This window comes from Vigna unguiculata, chromosome 9, assembly GCF_037176805.1.
Source record: "Vigna unguiculata cultivar grain cowpea cultivar isolate G323 ecotype 2 chromosome 9, ASM3717680v1, whole genome shotgun sequence".
NCBI lineage: Eukaryota > Viridiplantae > Streptophyta > Magnoliopsida > Fabales > Fabaceae > Vigna > Vigna unguiculata.
Window position 1 is genome coordinate 30,894,700 of NC_140800.1, and position 18,664 is coordinate 30,913,363.

The 18,664-nt window shown below is 33.0% G+C and overlaps 2 protein-coding genes across 2 annotated transcripts; one reads left to right on the forward strand and one right to left on the reverse strand.

Annotated features, from left to right (window-relative positions):
• The first annotated feature begins 3,603 nt into the window (after positions 1 to 3,603).
• On the forward strand, positions 3,604 to 4,759 carry LOC114162325 (uncharacterized). The gene has a single exon (XM_028046176.2). It carries the CDS (start codon positions 4,020 to 4,022, stop codon positions 4,605 to 4,607), a length of 588 nt encoding a protein of 195 aa, XP_027901977.1. The 5' UTR covers positions 3,604 to 4,019; the 3' UTR covers positions 4,608 to 4,759.
• A 1,308-nt stretch (positions 4,760 to 6,067) lies between these two features.
• On the reverse strand, positions 6,068 to 16,229 carry LOC114164334 (Chaperone DnaJ-domain superfamily protein). The gene is made up of 8 exons (XM_028048969.2): positions 15,602 to 16,229; positions 11,741 to 12,035; positions 11,486 to 11,518; positions 10,163 to 10,261; positions 8,439 to 8,529; positions 7,502 to 7,802; positions 7,345 to 7,399; positions 6,068 to 6,401 (listed from the first exon to the last, which is right to left on the reverse strand). Exons 2-8 carry the CDS (start codon positions 11,864 to 11,866, stop codon positions 6,327 to 6,329), a joined length of 780 nt encoding a protein of 259 aa, XP_027904770.2. The 5' UTR covers positions 11,867 to 12,035; positions 15,602 to 16,229; the 3' UTR covers positions 6,068 to 6,326.
• Between the last annotated feature and the right edge of the window lie 2,435 nt (positions 16,230 to 18,664).

The window sequence follows — 18,664 nt, forward strand, 5'->3', positions numbered from 1 at the left end:
AACTTCTTTTAGCCTCGAGTGTATAAACTCGTAATTTTATCATCGAATGTATAAACTCGGAATTTTATCATCGAGTGTATAAACTCGGAATTTTACATCGAGTGTATAAACTCGGAATTTTACATCGAGTGTATAAACTCGGAATTTTACATCGAGTGTATAAACTCGGAATTTTACATCGAGTGTATAAACTCGGAATTTTACATCGAGTGTATAAACTCGGAATTTTACATCGAGTGTATAAACTCGGAATTTTACATCGAGTGTATAAACTCGGAATTTTATCATCGAGTGTATAAACTCGGAATTTTACATCGAGTGTATAAACTCGGAATTTTACATCGAGTGTATAAACTCGGAATTTTACATCGAGTGTATAAACTCGGAATTTTATCATCGAGTGTATAAACTCGGAATTTTACATCGAGTGTATAAACTCGGAATTTTACATCGAGTGTATAAACTCGGAATTTTACATCGAGTGTATAAACTCGGAATTTTACATCGAGTGTATAAACTCGGAATTTTATCATCGAGTGTATAAACTCGGAATTTTACATCGAGTGTATAAACTCGGAATTTTACATCGAGTGTATAAACTCGGAATTTTACATCGAGTGTATAAACTCGGAATAGAACACATAGGTTCTTTTAACCTCAAGCACATAGGCTCTTTCATCTTATTTCCAATGAAGCCAATCTTTATTGATTTAAACATGATGAATAAACTTTTAATATATCTACGAAATTCCCGTTAATAATTCACATAACATCCCATGTATATATATGAGAATTGTAATATTTATATATAAAACATTTTATAAATTTCTTAATTTTAATTAAATAATTTTCACTTATAAAAATCATACCAAATAAATAGTGAATTATAAGATATCATCAAAAAATTTAAGCTGATTAAAATAACATACTATTATAAAATAATTATGTTTGTTATTTAAATAAAGTAACACCAGAACACATCTATATCTAGTAACAATAAATTCATTTTAAAGATAACTAGTAATATTTACTATAATACTCACATTTTAACATATGTATCAAAAACTTAGTTTATATATTTAAACAATCTTATTTTATAATTCTAGCATCATATAAAATAATTATATTGATATTTTGAAACAACTTTACGGTAGATTAAATCTTCCTAAATTGTTAAGAATATTTTCTTAAAACTCCTCTAAATATAAAATACTTCACACTAAAAGTTATTTATTTAATAATATTAAATAAAATATTAATGAGAATCATACATTTTAATATAAATAACACAACACATTTCATTTAATATTTCAAAGGCAAACTTTAATGTAAAAGTCATTTAGTTTTATGCATTGAAAAGGACGACGAGTAATTAATTCATAAAACTTGTATTATTCATTAATTTCACTATTTTACTCTTTTTCTAATAAAATGGTAAAAAATAAAAGGTACAATCGATAATAATAATTCTTTTATATAAATATATTTTATTATCTTTTAGCAAATCAATTTATTATTCCTGTACACATAATTAAGATTACATTATCCGACAATATATTTAAGTAAAAACAACATAACAATGTATATTTTATAAATTACAAAAATAATATTTTTTTTTAAATTAATCATTCTAGCTTTTTATTTTTAGTGCCCTAAAGAAATCATTTAATCAAATTTGTAAAACTATTAAATTTATACTTGTGACCCCTACATAATATAAGAAGAGTAGAATGATTTATGACTGTGATCAGGAAATTGTTTAGATTTTCTGGTTTGTAATCTTTGTCAATTTTTTTTTTATATCAAAAAATAGCAACATACTTGGAACTTTGGGTTTTTTCGTACCTGTATCGAGAAGCGTAAGCTTCAATCGCAATGAATAATTGTTGATCTGTAAGTAGAGACTGAGCATAGATCGATCATCTTCTCATGATTTGCATATGTCAAAAGTTTCTTGTGAGTATTGCAGAGGCGTAATCTGCTACTGCATGCTTTCATTGAGTTTTTTCAATTGCTCTTGATGACGAAGGGCTTCCTCCAGCCGATGATGGGTATCCTCGGTCTCCTTCCGAAGTATCTCCCTTTCTTTAGTGTTTCTTCCCTTAAGAGTCGTAGATCTTCTTCTGCCTTCTTGCGTGATTCATCTCTATTTTTTGTTGTAGCGTTTCTTATTGAAATTTGGTGGAGTTGGGATCGAGTTTTACCGAGCCCCACGGTGGGCGCCAATGTTCTGGTCAAGAAAAGTGCCAGATAATTCTTAACCAAAAACAAAAGGAAAGAAATATTTTTAACCATAGCTTAAGACTTGCTTAGGTCAAAAAATCTCTGTCCCTTGACTATGGGAGTAATTCTCTTATTTATATCATAGTTAGTTACAAAATATTGATCCCCAAGATTCATCAAATAATAACTAAAAGAAAACCCCTTATCTAATTCTAAAATATTTCTTAAAAATAACAACATCTCTCAGAAACAAAATTATCTTCTACTCCTAAAATATTTAAGGATATAACAACCTCATTAACTCCTAAAAACGACACCAAACACAGAACTTAATTCAGTTAATATTCTCCCTCGGTCGGTGCCTCCCCGACCCGATACCAAAATCCACTTGTCCTCTCAGTCTACAACCGAATCACTCCTCTGGTCCAGTACAGATTTATATCTTTCTATGTTCAAAATTCACTTTACAATATTTTTAGTTCATACGATTAAGTCATCACATTACTTGTTTTACTAAAAAAATTGCATTATTATTTTTAACTCGCTCCTGTTTTAGAATTGAGTCAAATTTACTGTTTTAAAAAAAATAAAAAAAATAAACGCCAATAGAAAACTAAATCCTTAATTTTTTTTTATCTTCGCTGAGAACTCTTATTAAATTTTTTAAAATTATCAGTTTGATTTCAGAAAACAAGTTAAGACGAAAATATTGTTACATTAATTCCTAAAACTAAAAAATATCAACAAGTTCTTAAATTTATTTTTATTGTCGGAACATAGGTCGATATTATCACTAAACATTTTGAAAAGGTGGGGGAGGAAGTGGATTTGACTTTTTTTACTAATATTTTGGTAAGAGATATTATGAATTTAACTATTTTCACTTACAAAATACTAACAATCAATATTTATTGATAAAAAAAAATCATTAAACCGTTAGCATTTTTAGTTTTAAATCAATTTATTTTTTTCATTAAACCTTTAGAAACTTTTTAAAAATAGGTCATCATTTTCTAATTTCAAAGATAAAACTGATTTATTTGTCTTAAAAATGACTTGAAGGATGTAAAGTGACAAAGAGAGAATTTTGATTTACGTAACCAAACTCTGGGAAATAAATCTGATGCTTTCATAATTTGAAAATGTGACAAATTTGTGACAGATATGAAGTTTGAAGAGATAAACGTTGACCACGGAAACAATTCCTTAAGAAGCAACATAGTTCATTAATTAAAAAACTAAGCTTTATTAGTTATGGTAAAAAAAGAGGTTAGTGTAGTAGCTAGGGCAACACGGATATTTAGCCATCACCATCTTTTCTTAGTTGCAGCCATGCCTACATATACCTACCCTCTTCTCTCACTGCTTAAAACCTTTCATCTTCAAAAACACTGTCATCATCACTGTTCATTCCTAACTCCTCTCACCCTTCAAACATTTCAATTCCAGTACAAAAACGTATCGAGATCTCCAACAATACCACCTAAATAATACTATAAAAATTGAATGACATAAAAAAAAATACTGCTACCATGTTGTTAGCATTTAGTATATTATGTTGGTAATATATAAAGGAAGGTTATAAGTTTAAAAGAGCAGAAGTAAAAGAGTTAGTTCCAACAAAGAACAGTGGTAGTTACTGTGACAGTGAGTGAGAATGAGAAGGACTAGGTTTTAACTTTTAACCCTTTGGTTTTGGGTTGGAAGCATAATAACCTCTCCCAACAAACGATGTACCAACGTTCTTGTCGGGAGAAACACCGAGAGACCCACCTTTTCTTCCTCCGCTAGCAACCATGGGAGACTACGAAAGCAGCCACAACCACCACCACAGCAACCACCAACAACAACCGGTGTCAAAAGAAACAGCGTTTCAGGCGCTGAACACCATAATCCAGCTTCACTTCGAGAAGACCCTGGAGAAGAAACGGGCCATAGACCTTCAGAAGAAGGAGCTTCACAAGCTTTTCCAGATTTTCTTCATCTTCCTCGCTCTCCTCTTCCTCGCCCAGTCCCAGTCCTCGCGCCTCCAATGCCGCCACTGCTGGATCCCCATCACGCTGCTCTCCATCGCCCACCTCATCTTCTACGTCTCCGTCGCGCAGACCCTCCGCTGCATCAACGGCTTCAAGTACCAGCGCCGCTGCCACAAGCTCACCCTCGGCCTCGCCACCGAGAAGCTCCGGGAGATCAAGATCAGGCTCGGCGCCGCCAACGGTGCTGACTACGACGGTGTTGCCGATGAGGAGTTCGAGATTCACTACCAGGAACCCCCCGAGAGCTACTTCGGAAAGTTTAAGAGGAATTGGGCACTTCATTTTGGGTTCTTGATCTTGATCTACGCTTTTATGATCTCTTCCTCTGTTGTTCTTTTGTGTTTTTAATCAAGGGTGCTCTTTTATTAGTTTAGTGAGATTGACAGAGATGTGCCAAATTATGGTTCTGGGTATAGATTTTGTATGATTTGAATGATGGAATTGGTTATTTCCTCTCAAGTGTTTGCTCTGAAATCAAATCCATTCTCATTTCAATCTCTCATCGTTCCTTATGCATGTGTAATTCTTCTTGTTCTACTTTTATTTAGACCAAAAGTCATTTTCTATTACTGTACCTGTATCTTTATAGTAGCCTATGAGTATATTCTATTCTTATTCATGTATCTAGTGTTTGAAAAAATGAAAAGAATGCATCTTTGAAAGTGTCAAGCAAGATGGTGTTTGTGAAAAAGAGGGTCGAAGATATTGAATCAGCTTGTGTGGGAGAGATTCTTGCCGCTTTGAACTGAGAGAGCACAAGTCCACACAATGTAAACTCGTGTTTGAATTGAGTTCAAACATGATGTACTTATGGATAGATTACATCATGAAAGGATCTATGGATGACAGGTCCAAGTATCTGCGTAAATGCAAACTGGTTGCTTGTTGGGACCTCAAGTTTGAATATTTCTTGGTCCATCATCCATCTCACAGTACAACAACTAAAGGAATGGACTTTACTCAAAAAATTAAGGCACGAATTGAGAATGGCTTTTTCTCCCAACAAACGAAGAATTAGCTTTAGTGTAACACGCAATGATGGAGTTGTAGGAGATAGCAAAAAGGGACCCCCTTGTTGTCCTGATCCACTTTCTCAACAGCATCCTTTTGTTGCCGTCAAACACCATACAAAATATCTTTTCTTGTGCTTGTCGTTTGGCTAGCTAGTGCAAGATAACCAGCAATGGACGATGCCATCTTTCTGTTTCCACTTTCTGCTGATTCTCTTATTTCAATTTTTATTTCTTTTAAGTAACCCCGTTATTTATTTTAATGCTATCCATCACTTCATTTTCCATAATGATACACTTTAGATAACGTTTAGTCAGTCTGTTGCGACTTCATTCATGAATTCTGTTCTATATTTATTTCATTGAAAATAGAATATAATCTTCACATTCAATCTAGGTAGTTTTTTATATTATCAGTCCATTAAAATTTACTCTAACTAAAGTTCTAAAGTTATTGCAGAAGTCTTAAACTGGTCCATTCATAACATTTCCTATTAAATACTCCCAGTTTCTTTTCATTTATCATTTTAAGGTTATTTTACTCAAACTTAGAAATATTAGAAATACAGTAAAATAGCTCTGCAATTTCTTATTTTACCCTTTCCCCTCTACTTCTAAAACAATAAATATATAAATTATTCAAAACTAGAAAAACATCTAAGGGTATAAAAAAATTATTAAATATCTAACAAGACAGGTGAAAAAGATCACCCCCTTCCAAAATTGAAATAAATATAATGCAGCAGAGGAAGTAAGATTTAAAAAATAAAACAAATACACATGAAACTGTAAGCCTGATGAAAGAAAGAAAAAAAAAATAGAATGATTCCATTGCATTTATCACATCGCAATATATAACGAAGCATTTCAAAAACCACCCCATAGGAGCGAAAAATTAATTTCCCTGACTGAACAGTCGTTCACTTCTTTCTGTAAGAATGTGCCCTTATGTAACATTCAAAATTGCAAACAAAAGAATAAAATTTAATCGTACAACATTGATCAATTGTGATGGATTTCTTTACTGACTTGAAGGTGTAACAAGCCATATGGTCATCTATGATGGGGAGAGAGCATTGCACAATGTTTTGTATGCATCGACACATAGTTTGAATTTTTCTTCAGCCATGGCCTGCCATCACATAAAGATAAAGTGCAAGCATGAGACCAGATAGCACATATAATAACCAAAAAGATACAAAATGAAAGGTTGCTTTTATGGAGCACCTTAAGAACACATGACAAATAAGTTTTTACAATACAGAGTAAAACCTATATTTTATTTGTCATTCATCCTAAATATATGGAAATCAATTTTCATTTGTCCCTTTGCAAACATTGAAAACCAATGACCACCATAGCTGCGCAAAATTGATGGAAAACGAGTAAACATGAACTACTACGTTTTCATGTCTAATGCAGCTTTCCAACGAGGGCATGAGAAGTTGGTTGATTGACCAAAAATCACTACTCCCAACCTTTTTCTGCAAGTGGGCACAATTTCTGATTAGGGAATCCTAAAGCACATCCCCGGAAAATGTTAGCTGTAGTTGCACCACCCCTCTACCACAATCTAAACAGAGATGCACAAGACCTATTTCTCAGCAACCCAACACACACATTTGTTCATTCCCATTTTTCCTTGTATTTTGAAGGGGCTGGTAAACAATTTCCATTTTTTGGGAGACCATTTATAAATACCAAGTTAAAAAAATCTGTTTAACAAATTATAAGTACTGAACTGAGTATTAACCTTTGATGCAGGAGTCATTTTGATCAATGGCAAATACTACTAGAACTACTGGTGCACCCTTCATGAGAAGGTACACCATAAAAGCCACCAGAAATACATATGGCTGTTTATTTGTAGATGGCATACATACATGATACCAATTTCACAGTACTCGGCAACTACTTTTGTGCTCAAAGTATATCATCAAGATGACTCAATATAAAAATGGTAGTTCGGGATGGATCATGTAGCTAATGCAGAATTTTGCATCCTCAATAGTCAATTCCATGAGTCTAATATGTATTTATAATACAACTTGGTCAAAAGAATATTTCAAACTCACCTGGGAAGTGCCTTGATGCTTATCAGGATGCCATTTTAAAGCTGATAAACGAAAACTACAAGGGAAATAAACAGATATCAGCAGTTTATATTGTGTGTACATTATCTTTTATGCCAGTATAAGATCTTGCACTGAGCAGAAGCCCTGAAGCACTTACGCATTTTTAACATCTTCAATCTTCAATGGACCTGTTGGAGGCAGACCTAGAACAGTTCGATCAGAACTTGATCCCACACAACAGAAGTCATCATCATCCTGCTCAACATCACTTTCATTTTTCCACTTGTTTGTCCGATTTGAATGTTCCCTCCATTCAAACCCCTCCGATGTAGAATGTTCAAAAGAACCGCTCCAATTGTTAAAAGACCACGTATAACACTTGTTACCGTATGATGCATGGAATATTTGCTCAGGTTGGCCATCAAAGTCTTCAGAGAAACTTTCTCTTCTGATTTTTCCTGAACATATATAGTGGAGATCAGTGGAAAGGAAAGTAAACCAAATGTCAATTTAAAGACAGTCGCACAAAGAAGTCCCAGATGGCAAAGCAAAACATCTTCAATGTCTGATCAGATTGTTTACTAGTCTGCAATGATCAAATAATAAATTGTAATGACTAAGAGTACCAACTTTTAACTATAACAACTGCACTTTAAACGAACAAATATTGCTGGAAAAGTTTACTTTCCTACAAAAAATTCATTAAAAGAATACTTAAGTGAAATCCATATATTTCCTGAGATCTGAAATATTACAAATATAACCCGAAAACAGGGCATATTATAGGAGTACAATCGTTGACAACGAAATAATAGGGGCTCGCTTTTAGTATTAAAATTTATAATAAAAAAAATTATAATAAAAGGTTTTAGTAATCTATCCCTTTGCCACACGTGTATATAATATTTCAAAATCTGAATGTTCTATGTGTTTCCCCCAGAATAATTTGCTACCAGACTGTCAATTTATCACTAGAACAAGAAACTCTAACAAGCACAGACATGCAGTTGAGGGTGGGTTGAGGAAGAAATGATGAGAAAATTTGAAAAGAAATGACGGAATACACTATAAACTTGAGCTGAAAAAGAACTCACGTTTAGTTTTCTTTTGTGGCTTTCGACCAGACCGCTGACCAGACTTTGGTTGACCTTTATTAGAAGGCCTACCTAGGCCTTCATACTTGTCCTAGAAGAATGTACGCCATAAAACATTGTCATCATAAGTTGACAGTTAGCAATTGTAATAATAACAAATAGAACACAGTGTAACGTATTAAGTACAAGCAAAAGCAACTTGGAAATGCATGGAGTGGCCTTTCTTGATTAATGTAATTTCATTCCTTAACCTCACTATGATGTTAGCTAAAGAGGGAGAGAGTAATTCGGCAGCAACTCCTCGTGGCATATTAGAGAAAGAGGTCTTATTCTATTTCTAAAATGGATTAAAATTGATGAAAACAATACTCAACATGTAGGTTTCAACTAGTTTTAACAGCGACTAGAGTAATGGGCCTTGTTAATCTTCCAAAAATTCATAGAACATCAACATAAAAATACCCACCATCAAATAACCAAAACTCAATTTCAAGGGTAAACAGATCATAAAATGTTGACATTTGACACCTTTCTGGATAGTATATTAGTTTTATATTATGTTTGAATAGGGAACTTTATAATTCTAAGCAATTCAAACACATTAAATCTGAATTGCTTTCATTTCAAATTGTTTAGTTTCTCAAATAATTTGTTTGGACAAGACAGTTCAAACTTATTGAATTTTAATTTTTTTTATATAAAGTATTTTAATTACCACCAAATAATACTATTGGTGTTAGTAAAAAATCCTTGTAGACATTGATAAAAGATAACCATTATAAACTTCAGCTGAAAAAATATAACTAACATCTACCGAGAAATACTCCCACCAACATTAGTGCAAAAAACCCTAATAAACATCAACCAAGAAATATTCATGCCTTCATCAACGAATAAATAATCTCAATAATATCAACCAGAAACTAACTCCTACCAACATCAATAACATTAGTTGAAAACCAGTTCCCCCATGGTTTGTTGAGAAAACCCTTATTAACTTTGATCAATAAATGATTCTAACTAGGATTCTAATCGACGTTAGTTGAAAGACAACCTTGACTAACATCAATTAAAAATAATTTTGATTGACGTAGATAAATATGTTTAACATCAGTAAAGAAAAAAAAAACTGCTAATGTTAACAAAGAAAACTATAACTATCTAACTAAAGTCAGTGAGAAATAACACTGACATATATAAAATAAACTTAGAAATGGAGAGAAAAAATTCATGATAGATTTCAACTTAAAACAAACTCCTACCAACATCAACTGAAAAAACGATAGTGAGCCATCGGCACCCCGGCCTAGAGCTAATTGATGGTATTTTAACCAAAACTGGCCCGACGATGACACAACTGAGGCTGAGGTGAAGAAAGACTATAATGAGAAGAAATATAGATTTGAAAGGGAAGTATGAAGAATTCCAAATTCTTATTTTGTAGGCAGAATTTGAAATTCTTTAGTTTTAAGTAATCAAATTACTCCCATAAATTCATAGAAAGTACGATCTAAAGAGTGCAAAAGTTTTAATCCAAAAAACCAGCTTGTTCACGCACTTGCAGTGCATCCCTCTTTCTAATCCAGACTTTCACCACACAAATCCTTACCCAGAAAATTTTAAGCAAACACAGGGACAGTAACAAATAAAAAGGAATTATTAATATAATAACAACGCCAAAGAACAAAGTTTCTCAACATAATCAAAGATCTTGGAAAGCATACCTCAAATGAAAATTTAGAGGATCCACTATTGTAAAGAAGACTATTCAGAGCTTTCTTTGCATCAGCACGCTTTTGACGGGTAATGAATTTGATTTGACTCTGAAATCACTTTTCCATCATGAGTAAAGCAACTCACTAATAATTATATTGATGTCAAAGAAACAGGGTTTTCACAATTATAGCAGTATAAAGAAACACAAGGAGAAAAAACTATGTCAGTGCTAAACTACACGCTTAATAGATTTCTATCTACATTTGTTATGAATCGCATGTCGCTAGAAAATTCCACTGCATCTCATAGTTAAAAATTCCTTCAGCTTCAGAAATGAGAAATCAATAAATTCTGAGTACGAGTGAAACACACTCTAATACACACAAGACTAAATATTTGCAAGGCAATAAATGAAGCTTGCACTTAATTTGAGTCATCGGCTATTGTTTGTTTATAAATTATAACTTATATCACCACAAAAGTATCATTAACAATAACATTAGAACAATTGAATTTGAAAGTCATGGGGTTTATAAAACAGAATGCCATATCTTAACTAAGCACACTAATGTAATCAAAGAAAACAGTAAAAACTGAAGAATGTGGTACAACTTGTAATATGAATCTTTCCTCCTCTCAACCCTTCTCTGATTCTCTTTATAATTAGGACTTGAATCGATTACCTACAAAGGTTAAATGATAATAGCAATTTCACCGCATGCGTAACTTAAGGTGTAGAAAACCTTCACCTTACATAAAAAGCTTAACAGGTTCCGGTCAACTTAGGGATTAACATGTGTGAATATGTACAAATGGCATTCAAATAGAAGTGCCTAAATTGCTCTATTCATCATAAATTGTTGCCCTCCATTTGTTTAGTTCAGACTTTAGATATTTTCATATTAGGAAATTCTGTAAAACCTAAGATCTATAACTCTCACAAGCTATTTGTCATTGTCCTAAATATATGACGATTAGAAAATGATTCCAGTACTGTTCACAAGTGGAATGTACAAAAAATTCACCATTGGCTGCTGGAAACCAGTAGAAATAAAATCTTTGCATTGCAGTTAAACTTTTTCTCCAACTCAGAATGCAGGAGGCTTCATCATCATCATATTCATATGATAAAGCTTTTGACTTGTATAAAACTAGTTAAAAGGTAAACTAGCCATTCTATTACAGGAGAAATTTAAACTACCAAAATACGCTGCTTTGAATAATACTTCATAATTTTACAATCCGTAAAAGGCACGGTTTAATAAATTTCCTACAATTACCGACAAAATGCAGAAATATATGGGCTAAAGTTATATGCTCCAAATGTATACCTTTGATGGTTGATGTTGACCATTTCCTATATGCTGCAGGGGAAAATATAAAGCCTTGTATTAATTTCCAAACTTTCTCATAGGTAGTAAAGTGCAAATAAGTCGTCCAAGAAGAAACGAGAACATAAACAACACAAACAGAAAGAGATGATACATAAACAACCCAAACTCAATATAATATCGAGAAAAAGAAAAACGGAGCCCAACACGAAGAAAAAATCGTCTTTTGAAATCAGCAAAAGAAAAAAAACTCACAGAGCTGAATTTGTTCTTCCAATTTTGACAAGTACAAGGAGTGGAATGAAACTCGGAGAAATGCGTGAGTGAGGGAATAACGCGAGTCTTCAAAGACGACAAGGTTCGCCATCGTGCTAATTGCATGTCGGGGATTAGAGAGCGTCCAAAGTTGAAGGATTTGCAGTATCGACGTTGTTTGAAGAGAACAGTTCTTGGGTGTTTGATGTTAGACCACAACCGCGCCGAGGTTGTCTCGCTGGCCTCTGCCTCCCCTGTATCGCAGGAATCACGGAATGCCCAAACAACACATGCTCTGAAGAAAGTTTATGGGCCCTACTATTAGCACCCCTTACTTTTTAATATTTAAACTTCCTAATCAAGTGAAAAAAAAAACTATATTCTCTTTATTTTTGTTTTTGCAGATCATACAGAAACCTGTTTTTTGCATTACAAACTATTTTCAACCACAAAAAGTCTACTCAACTAAGTGAAGACAAATATTTAAATGTATTCAGTAATATAAATTTAGTTGTGGATATTAGACTTATAAGTCAATGGTTATATACCTTAAATAGGTTTGGAATTTGTTAAATTTTCAAATTGATACATTTTTATATATAATTTTCAAAATGAATAGATATAATTATCTTAATCCAACGACCGTAATTTCTTTTAGTATTAAATGGTGTTTCGGTTTAACCTTTGAGCTAGAATATATAAGACAATAACCACTCAAAAGGTCCTTTGACATCTGAAAACAATTTAACACAATTGGGTTAGGAAGACTATATTTATTAATTTTTGGGTTAAATGTGTTTATAGTATTTGAACTTTTACACGAAATTGGAATTCTTCCTTGTCCGAAACTTTGACACATTTTGGTTCTCAAACTTTAAAAATAAACAGTTTTAGTTGTTTACACCATTTAACATGTTTCCGCTTCATTGTTAGCTGGGAAACACGTTTGATACATAAAAAAAGTTTAACGTAATTGGGTTAAAAGGACAATATTCATTCATTTTTAAAGTTTGGGATCAAAATGTATCAAAGTTTTGGATATGGACTAATTATAATTTCATGTCAAAGTTCAAGCAAGGACTAAAAACACATTTAACCCTTTATTTTCAAAAAGGAAAAAATCGCAACGAAACAACGAACATAAAAGAAGCATCTTTTTAAAATATAATTTTTATAAAGGGAGTTGCTACCATAGTTTTGAAAAACTATGGAAAACCTGAAAAATGTTCTGCGAAACCGGATTAGGTTCAAGAGTCGGTTATGTATGGGGAAGATATTAGCATCCCACACATCTGTCCTAAGACAGCAGTTACCTTTAATCAAGTGTACAAAACTAATGTAATTTTAATATATTTATTCTTCTCAAAAATCAAACAAAACATACTAATATGAATGAAGAAAACATTTTTTGAAATTTTATATTTGGGTCCGACAAGGTGTTTGACCTTACTCTTACGTATTCTCATTCAACATGAAAGATCAAGGTTACATAATTCTCTTTAAAACAAATTAAAACAAAACTTCAATTTGATTAATAACTTTTCTCAAATTTAAATTTTAACGTATTTGTATTATTTATCAAGTGAATATGACACTCAACATGATAAAGAGTTACCAACAAAAAAGTCTAAAACTAGACATGATGATTATTTTTTTACTATGAAATATTTAATTATCAAGTAAGTCTGAAACTTAACATAATAATTAATTTTATTTAAGAATTTAGATTTAACTATCAAGTAAATCTGAGACTTAACATGATAATTAATTTTATTTAAGATCGAATAAAAATTATAATTATCGAGTAAGTTCGAAACTTAACATGATAATTAAATCTTATTTAAATCGAATGAAAATTATAATTATAAAGTAAGTCTAAGACTTAACATGATAATCAAATCTAATTTAAATCGAATGAAAATTATAATTATCAAGTAAGTCCGAAACTTAATACGATAATTAATAATTTTCGATTTTTAAAAAAATTGAACAAGCAAGGAGAAAATGATTTTATATAAAAACATATATCGTCAACGAGGGTTGTAAATATCAAAATAGGGGTATGAAGAATATAAATCTTTAATTAATGATAGAGGGTGCAAGCATGAACCCAAGTATAAATGTAATTCATAAAAAAATGAGATGTAGTAAGATACTATCCCACCCAAATTAAAACGAAAGAATAAAGCATATATTGTAAAAATAGCGGTGTAAAAAAAATAATGAGTCAAATCTATGTTTCACTAACTCCTATTTTCAGAAAAAACATTTCATTCTTCTTTTAAATTTTTCTTAAACATGATAAAAGAACGAAAATGATATTCGAACATTTTTTTTAAACTCAAATTTGACATGACTGGCACGACATTTTTAATTCCTACATTAACTTTCTTTTAATGTAAGGAAACCGTTGTACGTGGGGGAGTTAAAAATTATTTTTTGCCAAAACCAAAGGATGCAGAGATGGAGAGAGAGAAAAAGCACAATGAGTAAAGTGTTGTTGTGAGAAGCAAAGTAAACAGTTTCTTTCTCTGTTTCTCTAACACCAATACTTTACTCACTGTACCTTTTCTCTCTCTGTCTCTACATGCTTTGGTTTTGGAAAAAAAAAAAAAATTAACTCCCACAGGTTTAGCAATTTCCTTACATTAAAAGAAAGTTAATGTAAAAATTAAAAATGTCGTACCACGTCGGCATGTCAAAGTTGAGTTAAAGAAAATGTTTGAATATAATTTCCATATTAAAAAATATAATCACCCTCCACATCCATTGATATCTCTCTTTCATTCAATTTTCTTTTCTCAAATGACAGTAAGTACAAAATAAAATATGAACATGCATCCAATAAATATCTACAACCATGAATTCCAAATCTACAAATAAACCCATAAAACTCATCATGCAAAATAAGGAAAGTTAAACTATGCAATTGTATATGACAGAACAATAATAGAATCTACGTTCTCCATTCCAATAACCCATGAATACTGATCTTAACCACAAAATTATACGATCATGTATTATTCTAAGACAAGTCTTACGGTAAATACATCTATAAACCATGATTTAATATAAGCATGAAAAGAACCAAAAATAGAAACTATAATTCAAGTGCATACCGGATGTTTCTAACAATCCTTCTCATCTTCCTGCCTTAACTAAACAGTCCGCAAAAAATTTTAAGAGACAAAATAAACATCACACAATTCAATTACTCAAAAGTTCAAGTTCCAAGAAATTAAAATTTCATATACTAACTTTCCTTTTCTTGTTCCAGTTTCAGCTTTATAATATCATAACATAATCCAACAATCTCAAATGCTAGAACTACATTCGTAACATCAAGAACATAAACCATCATCGAATAGAAGGTGTCAACAAGAATCTAAAATCAAATACTTTGAAACTTAAACTATAGTCACCATCGCATTTCAGTTTTAACAATTCTGATAATAGTCAACAATTCAATTAACATCCTCACAATAAAACCCAATTTTCACGTCCGATCTAACGCCAGAATACAAAAAATTAATCAATGTCATCATATTCATCTAAATTCGTGTTCAAACCAAATGCAAAACGCCAACATACTCAACGCATTCAAACCATAAAACCATAAACAACATCCAATTAAATCCAAACAGAGGTTAGGTTGTACGATTTCTTCAACCCCAGAATTTCAATCATCAAATCCAAACTAATCTATAGACACATCAATTCAATTTGGTTCCAACATCTCCTAACTCAATCAAATACAATCTACATCGAGAATTAAATCCAAATTAACACAAATAACTGAGGAAGAGGGAAAACCTCGAAGGCTAACAACAAGAGTTTAAGGTTGTGCTCGTAGTGACTTACATGAGGGAGTTCCAACGGTGAGAACGACAGCCAGGTTCGACGAGCGTTTGGAGGTGAATGCCAGTGGTCGCGGCTGGTTAATGATGGTTCCTGTCAACAACGCTGGTAGGGTTCCAAACCTCGTCAACGCCAATGGCCTCGCCGGAGATGCCCGAGTGGTTACGCGCGGAAGATCGAAGCTAAAAGAAAATTGGGGGAGAGGACTTGCGTGGAAGATCCCACTCTCTTTCTCCTTTCTAGTTCTGCTTCTCCTTCTCCTTTGTTTTCTCTTTTTTTCTCGCTTCTCTCAGAATTTTTTTCTTCTTTTTTTTTTTTCAGAAATCCCCCCACTAAAAAACTATGAAAACCCCTTTATAAAGCCCCCGGTGAACGTGAGAGGGTCCTTGAATTTCCGCTGGTGAATGAAGCGTGCGTGTGTTTCGTGAGATGAGTGTGCGCTGTGAGTGAGATGCAGTGCGTAGTTCAATGAATTAGTGTGTTTTCTGTTAAGTTTGTTAGTGTAGGTTAGTGTTTGTTAGGTTAGTTAGTGGGTGCGTGTTTTAGGGCATCAGGTGAGAATAAATGGTGTGTGTAGTGCGTGGAATGCAAGTGTTGCGTGAGTTTAGTGCAGGTGTGGTGCGGTGTGTGCGTGAGTTGTGTAAGAGAATGAAGTGAGGTGTGTGTGAGTTTTGTGTGCAGTGCGTTAGTGGTGTGTGCGTGAATGTTAGGCGAGTGATTTGTGAAGTGTGTGATCCGTGAGCGTGAGGTGTTGTGGTGTGTGCATTAGTGGTGCGCATGTGAGGTGAGAGGTGAGTGTGTGCGGATTAGGTGCGTGAGTTAGTGTAAGAGAGTGAGGTGTGTAACGTGGGAACGTGAATAGTGGGAGAAAAAAGGGTGAGCCAAGTGTGTGAGCGTGATTGGTTTTTTTTAGAAAAATGTTGTTAGTTTTTTTTTTTTTGAAAAAGAGGGGTAGGAATAGAAATGAGGGTGTGAGGAAAAAAAATTAACATTTTTAACAAAAATTGGGCCAAATAGGTCCAAAAATGATTTTTTTTTTTAATTCCTATTCAACTTTGTTTCCAATTTTTAAACCTCCTCTCTACATTTTATTCCACTTTTTTTTTTTATCATTTGCTATTTACTATTTTTCTTTAATTTTTTTTTAAAAAACACATTTTATTTGACCGGACAAAATCAAGTGTTGACACACATTTAACCCTTTATTTTTAAATTTTGAAGACCAAATTATATCAAAGTTTAGGATAAAGACAAATTCGAATTTCATGTCAAAGTTTAAGGGTTAAAAACATATTTAACCCTACTTTTAATTATGCTTTTAAATTTAGTCAAGTAAACATTGTATTGTTGATATATGTAATTTTATCATAGGAATTTTTTAATGTAGTAATTGTGTTTTTGTTTGTGTATAGGGATGGAAATGTAGGCTGGTCCACTCCATTTTGGCTCGCCTTGCATTTGGCCCGCAAAATGCATGTCGAGTTGGTCTGCCTCGCATAAGGAAAACGAGTTAATTTCGATGGCCCGCAATTGTATAACATTTGGTACACAGGTTTGTGGCCCAACATGCGACCTGTATATGAGTTTTAATAACTTTTATTCAATGGTTACGCAAATGCATACATGGCTGGTGATGTGGATAGGAAATCTACTTCTAGTTATATGATGACTTTTGTAGGGCGAGCAGTGCCATGGAAATCTAGATTACAAAAATGTTTGCTCTATCTTCTATAGAGACAGAAAATATTGATGTTATAAAAGTTGTTAAGGAGCACTTGGGATGCAAAAATTCCTATAAGAATTGGGATTATCACAGGGAAAATATGTTTTGTATTATAGTCAAAGTGCAATTCATCTTAACAAGAACTTAACTTTTCATTCAAGATTAAAGCATATTGAAGTCTGATATCATTGAATATGGGATGCATTACAGATTAAGTAAATTATTAGAGAAAATTCATACTAATGAAAATGGATCAAATATGCTTACAAAGATCTTACCTGCAGGAAAATTTGCTATCTGCAAGGAGAAATCTAGTTTGGTTGACTATGATCCCAATTAATTGGCGAGAGGGAGATTTATCATATGTGTTGTAAGACTTGAGAAAATTAAATAATTAAATAAATAGTTATTTAATATAAATGCGGCTGATGGAATTATTATGGCATTTAATGCGAATAGTTTTGACAAGGAATAATACCAGCTCAAGTGATTGAGAATAGTTGAATGTATTGAGAGGACTTGAGTGTATGCCATCAGTGTGTTAATTTAATTGTTTATTATTTTTAATAATATGCTTGATCATGATGAGTGATAATATTCCTAGATGTATAGGAATTATCACGAAACATGAATTTGGTTGATTGATTGTACATTGACCTAAAAATTGGGTGGTTGTGTGTTTCAACCTTGGCTTATGCAAAATAAGTTCCTTTTTACTAGGGATGGCAATTAGGGCCTGGCCCGCAGAAAAAACGTGAGGCGGGCCAAGGTAGTGAGCTCGCAGGCCCACGCGGGCTCGGCCCACATAGGCTCGCGGCCCGTGCGGGCCGACCCGCAAGCCCGCATAAAAAAAAAACTTGTACTTGTGTATATTAATTACTTCTTTTATGGAATCTTGCATTAACGTTTCAAATTCTTGTATAACTGGAAAAGACAAGTATTATGTAATTTTTAATGTGCTAAAATTTAAAGAATACATTGTGTATGTCATAGTATGAATATGATGAAAATGTTGAATTATCAATTTATCATCTAATTCTCCAACGTCTTTACTTAATTTTGTGAACTTCTTAAAGTTTCCCAATTTTTAAACATTGAAAGTTTTATCATAAAAGTTTAAAAAAAAAATTAAAAAAAAATTAAAAAATAAAAAAAAAAAGCGGGCCGACCCGCGAGCCCGTGGGCCAAGGAGTATGCGGGGCGGGCCAGTGTTTTCAGCCCGCATAAAGTATGCGGGGCGGGGCGGGCCAGCCCGCATTGTATGGGCCTTATGCGGGACGGGCCTAAACGGGACGGGGGCGGCCCGCATTGCCACCCCTACTTTTTACCATGAATGTGAAGGA

Coding starts and splice junctions, on each gene's coding strand:
- LOC114162325 (XM_028046176.2), top strand. CDS start 4,020: ATGGGAGACTACGAAAGCAGCCACAACCACCACCACAGCAACCACCAA.
- LOC114164334 (XM_028048969.2), bottom strand. CDS start 11,866: ATGCAATTAGCACGATGGCGAACCTTGTCGTCTTTGAAGACTCGCGTT. Junction 7,400..7,501: donor ATTGAAGATGTTAAAAATGC/GTAAGTGCTTCA, acceptor TTTCCCTTGTAG/TTTTCGTTTATCAGCTTTAA. Junction 6,402..7,344: donor AGCATCAAGGCACTTCCCAG/GTGAGTTTGAAA, acceptor ATGTGATGGCAG/GCCATGGCTGAAGAAAAATT.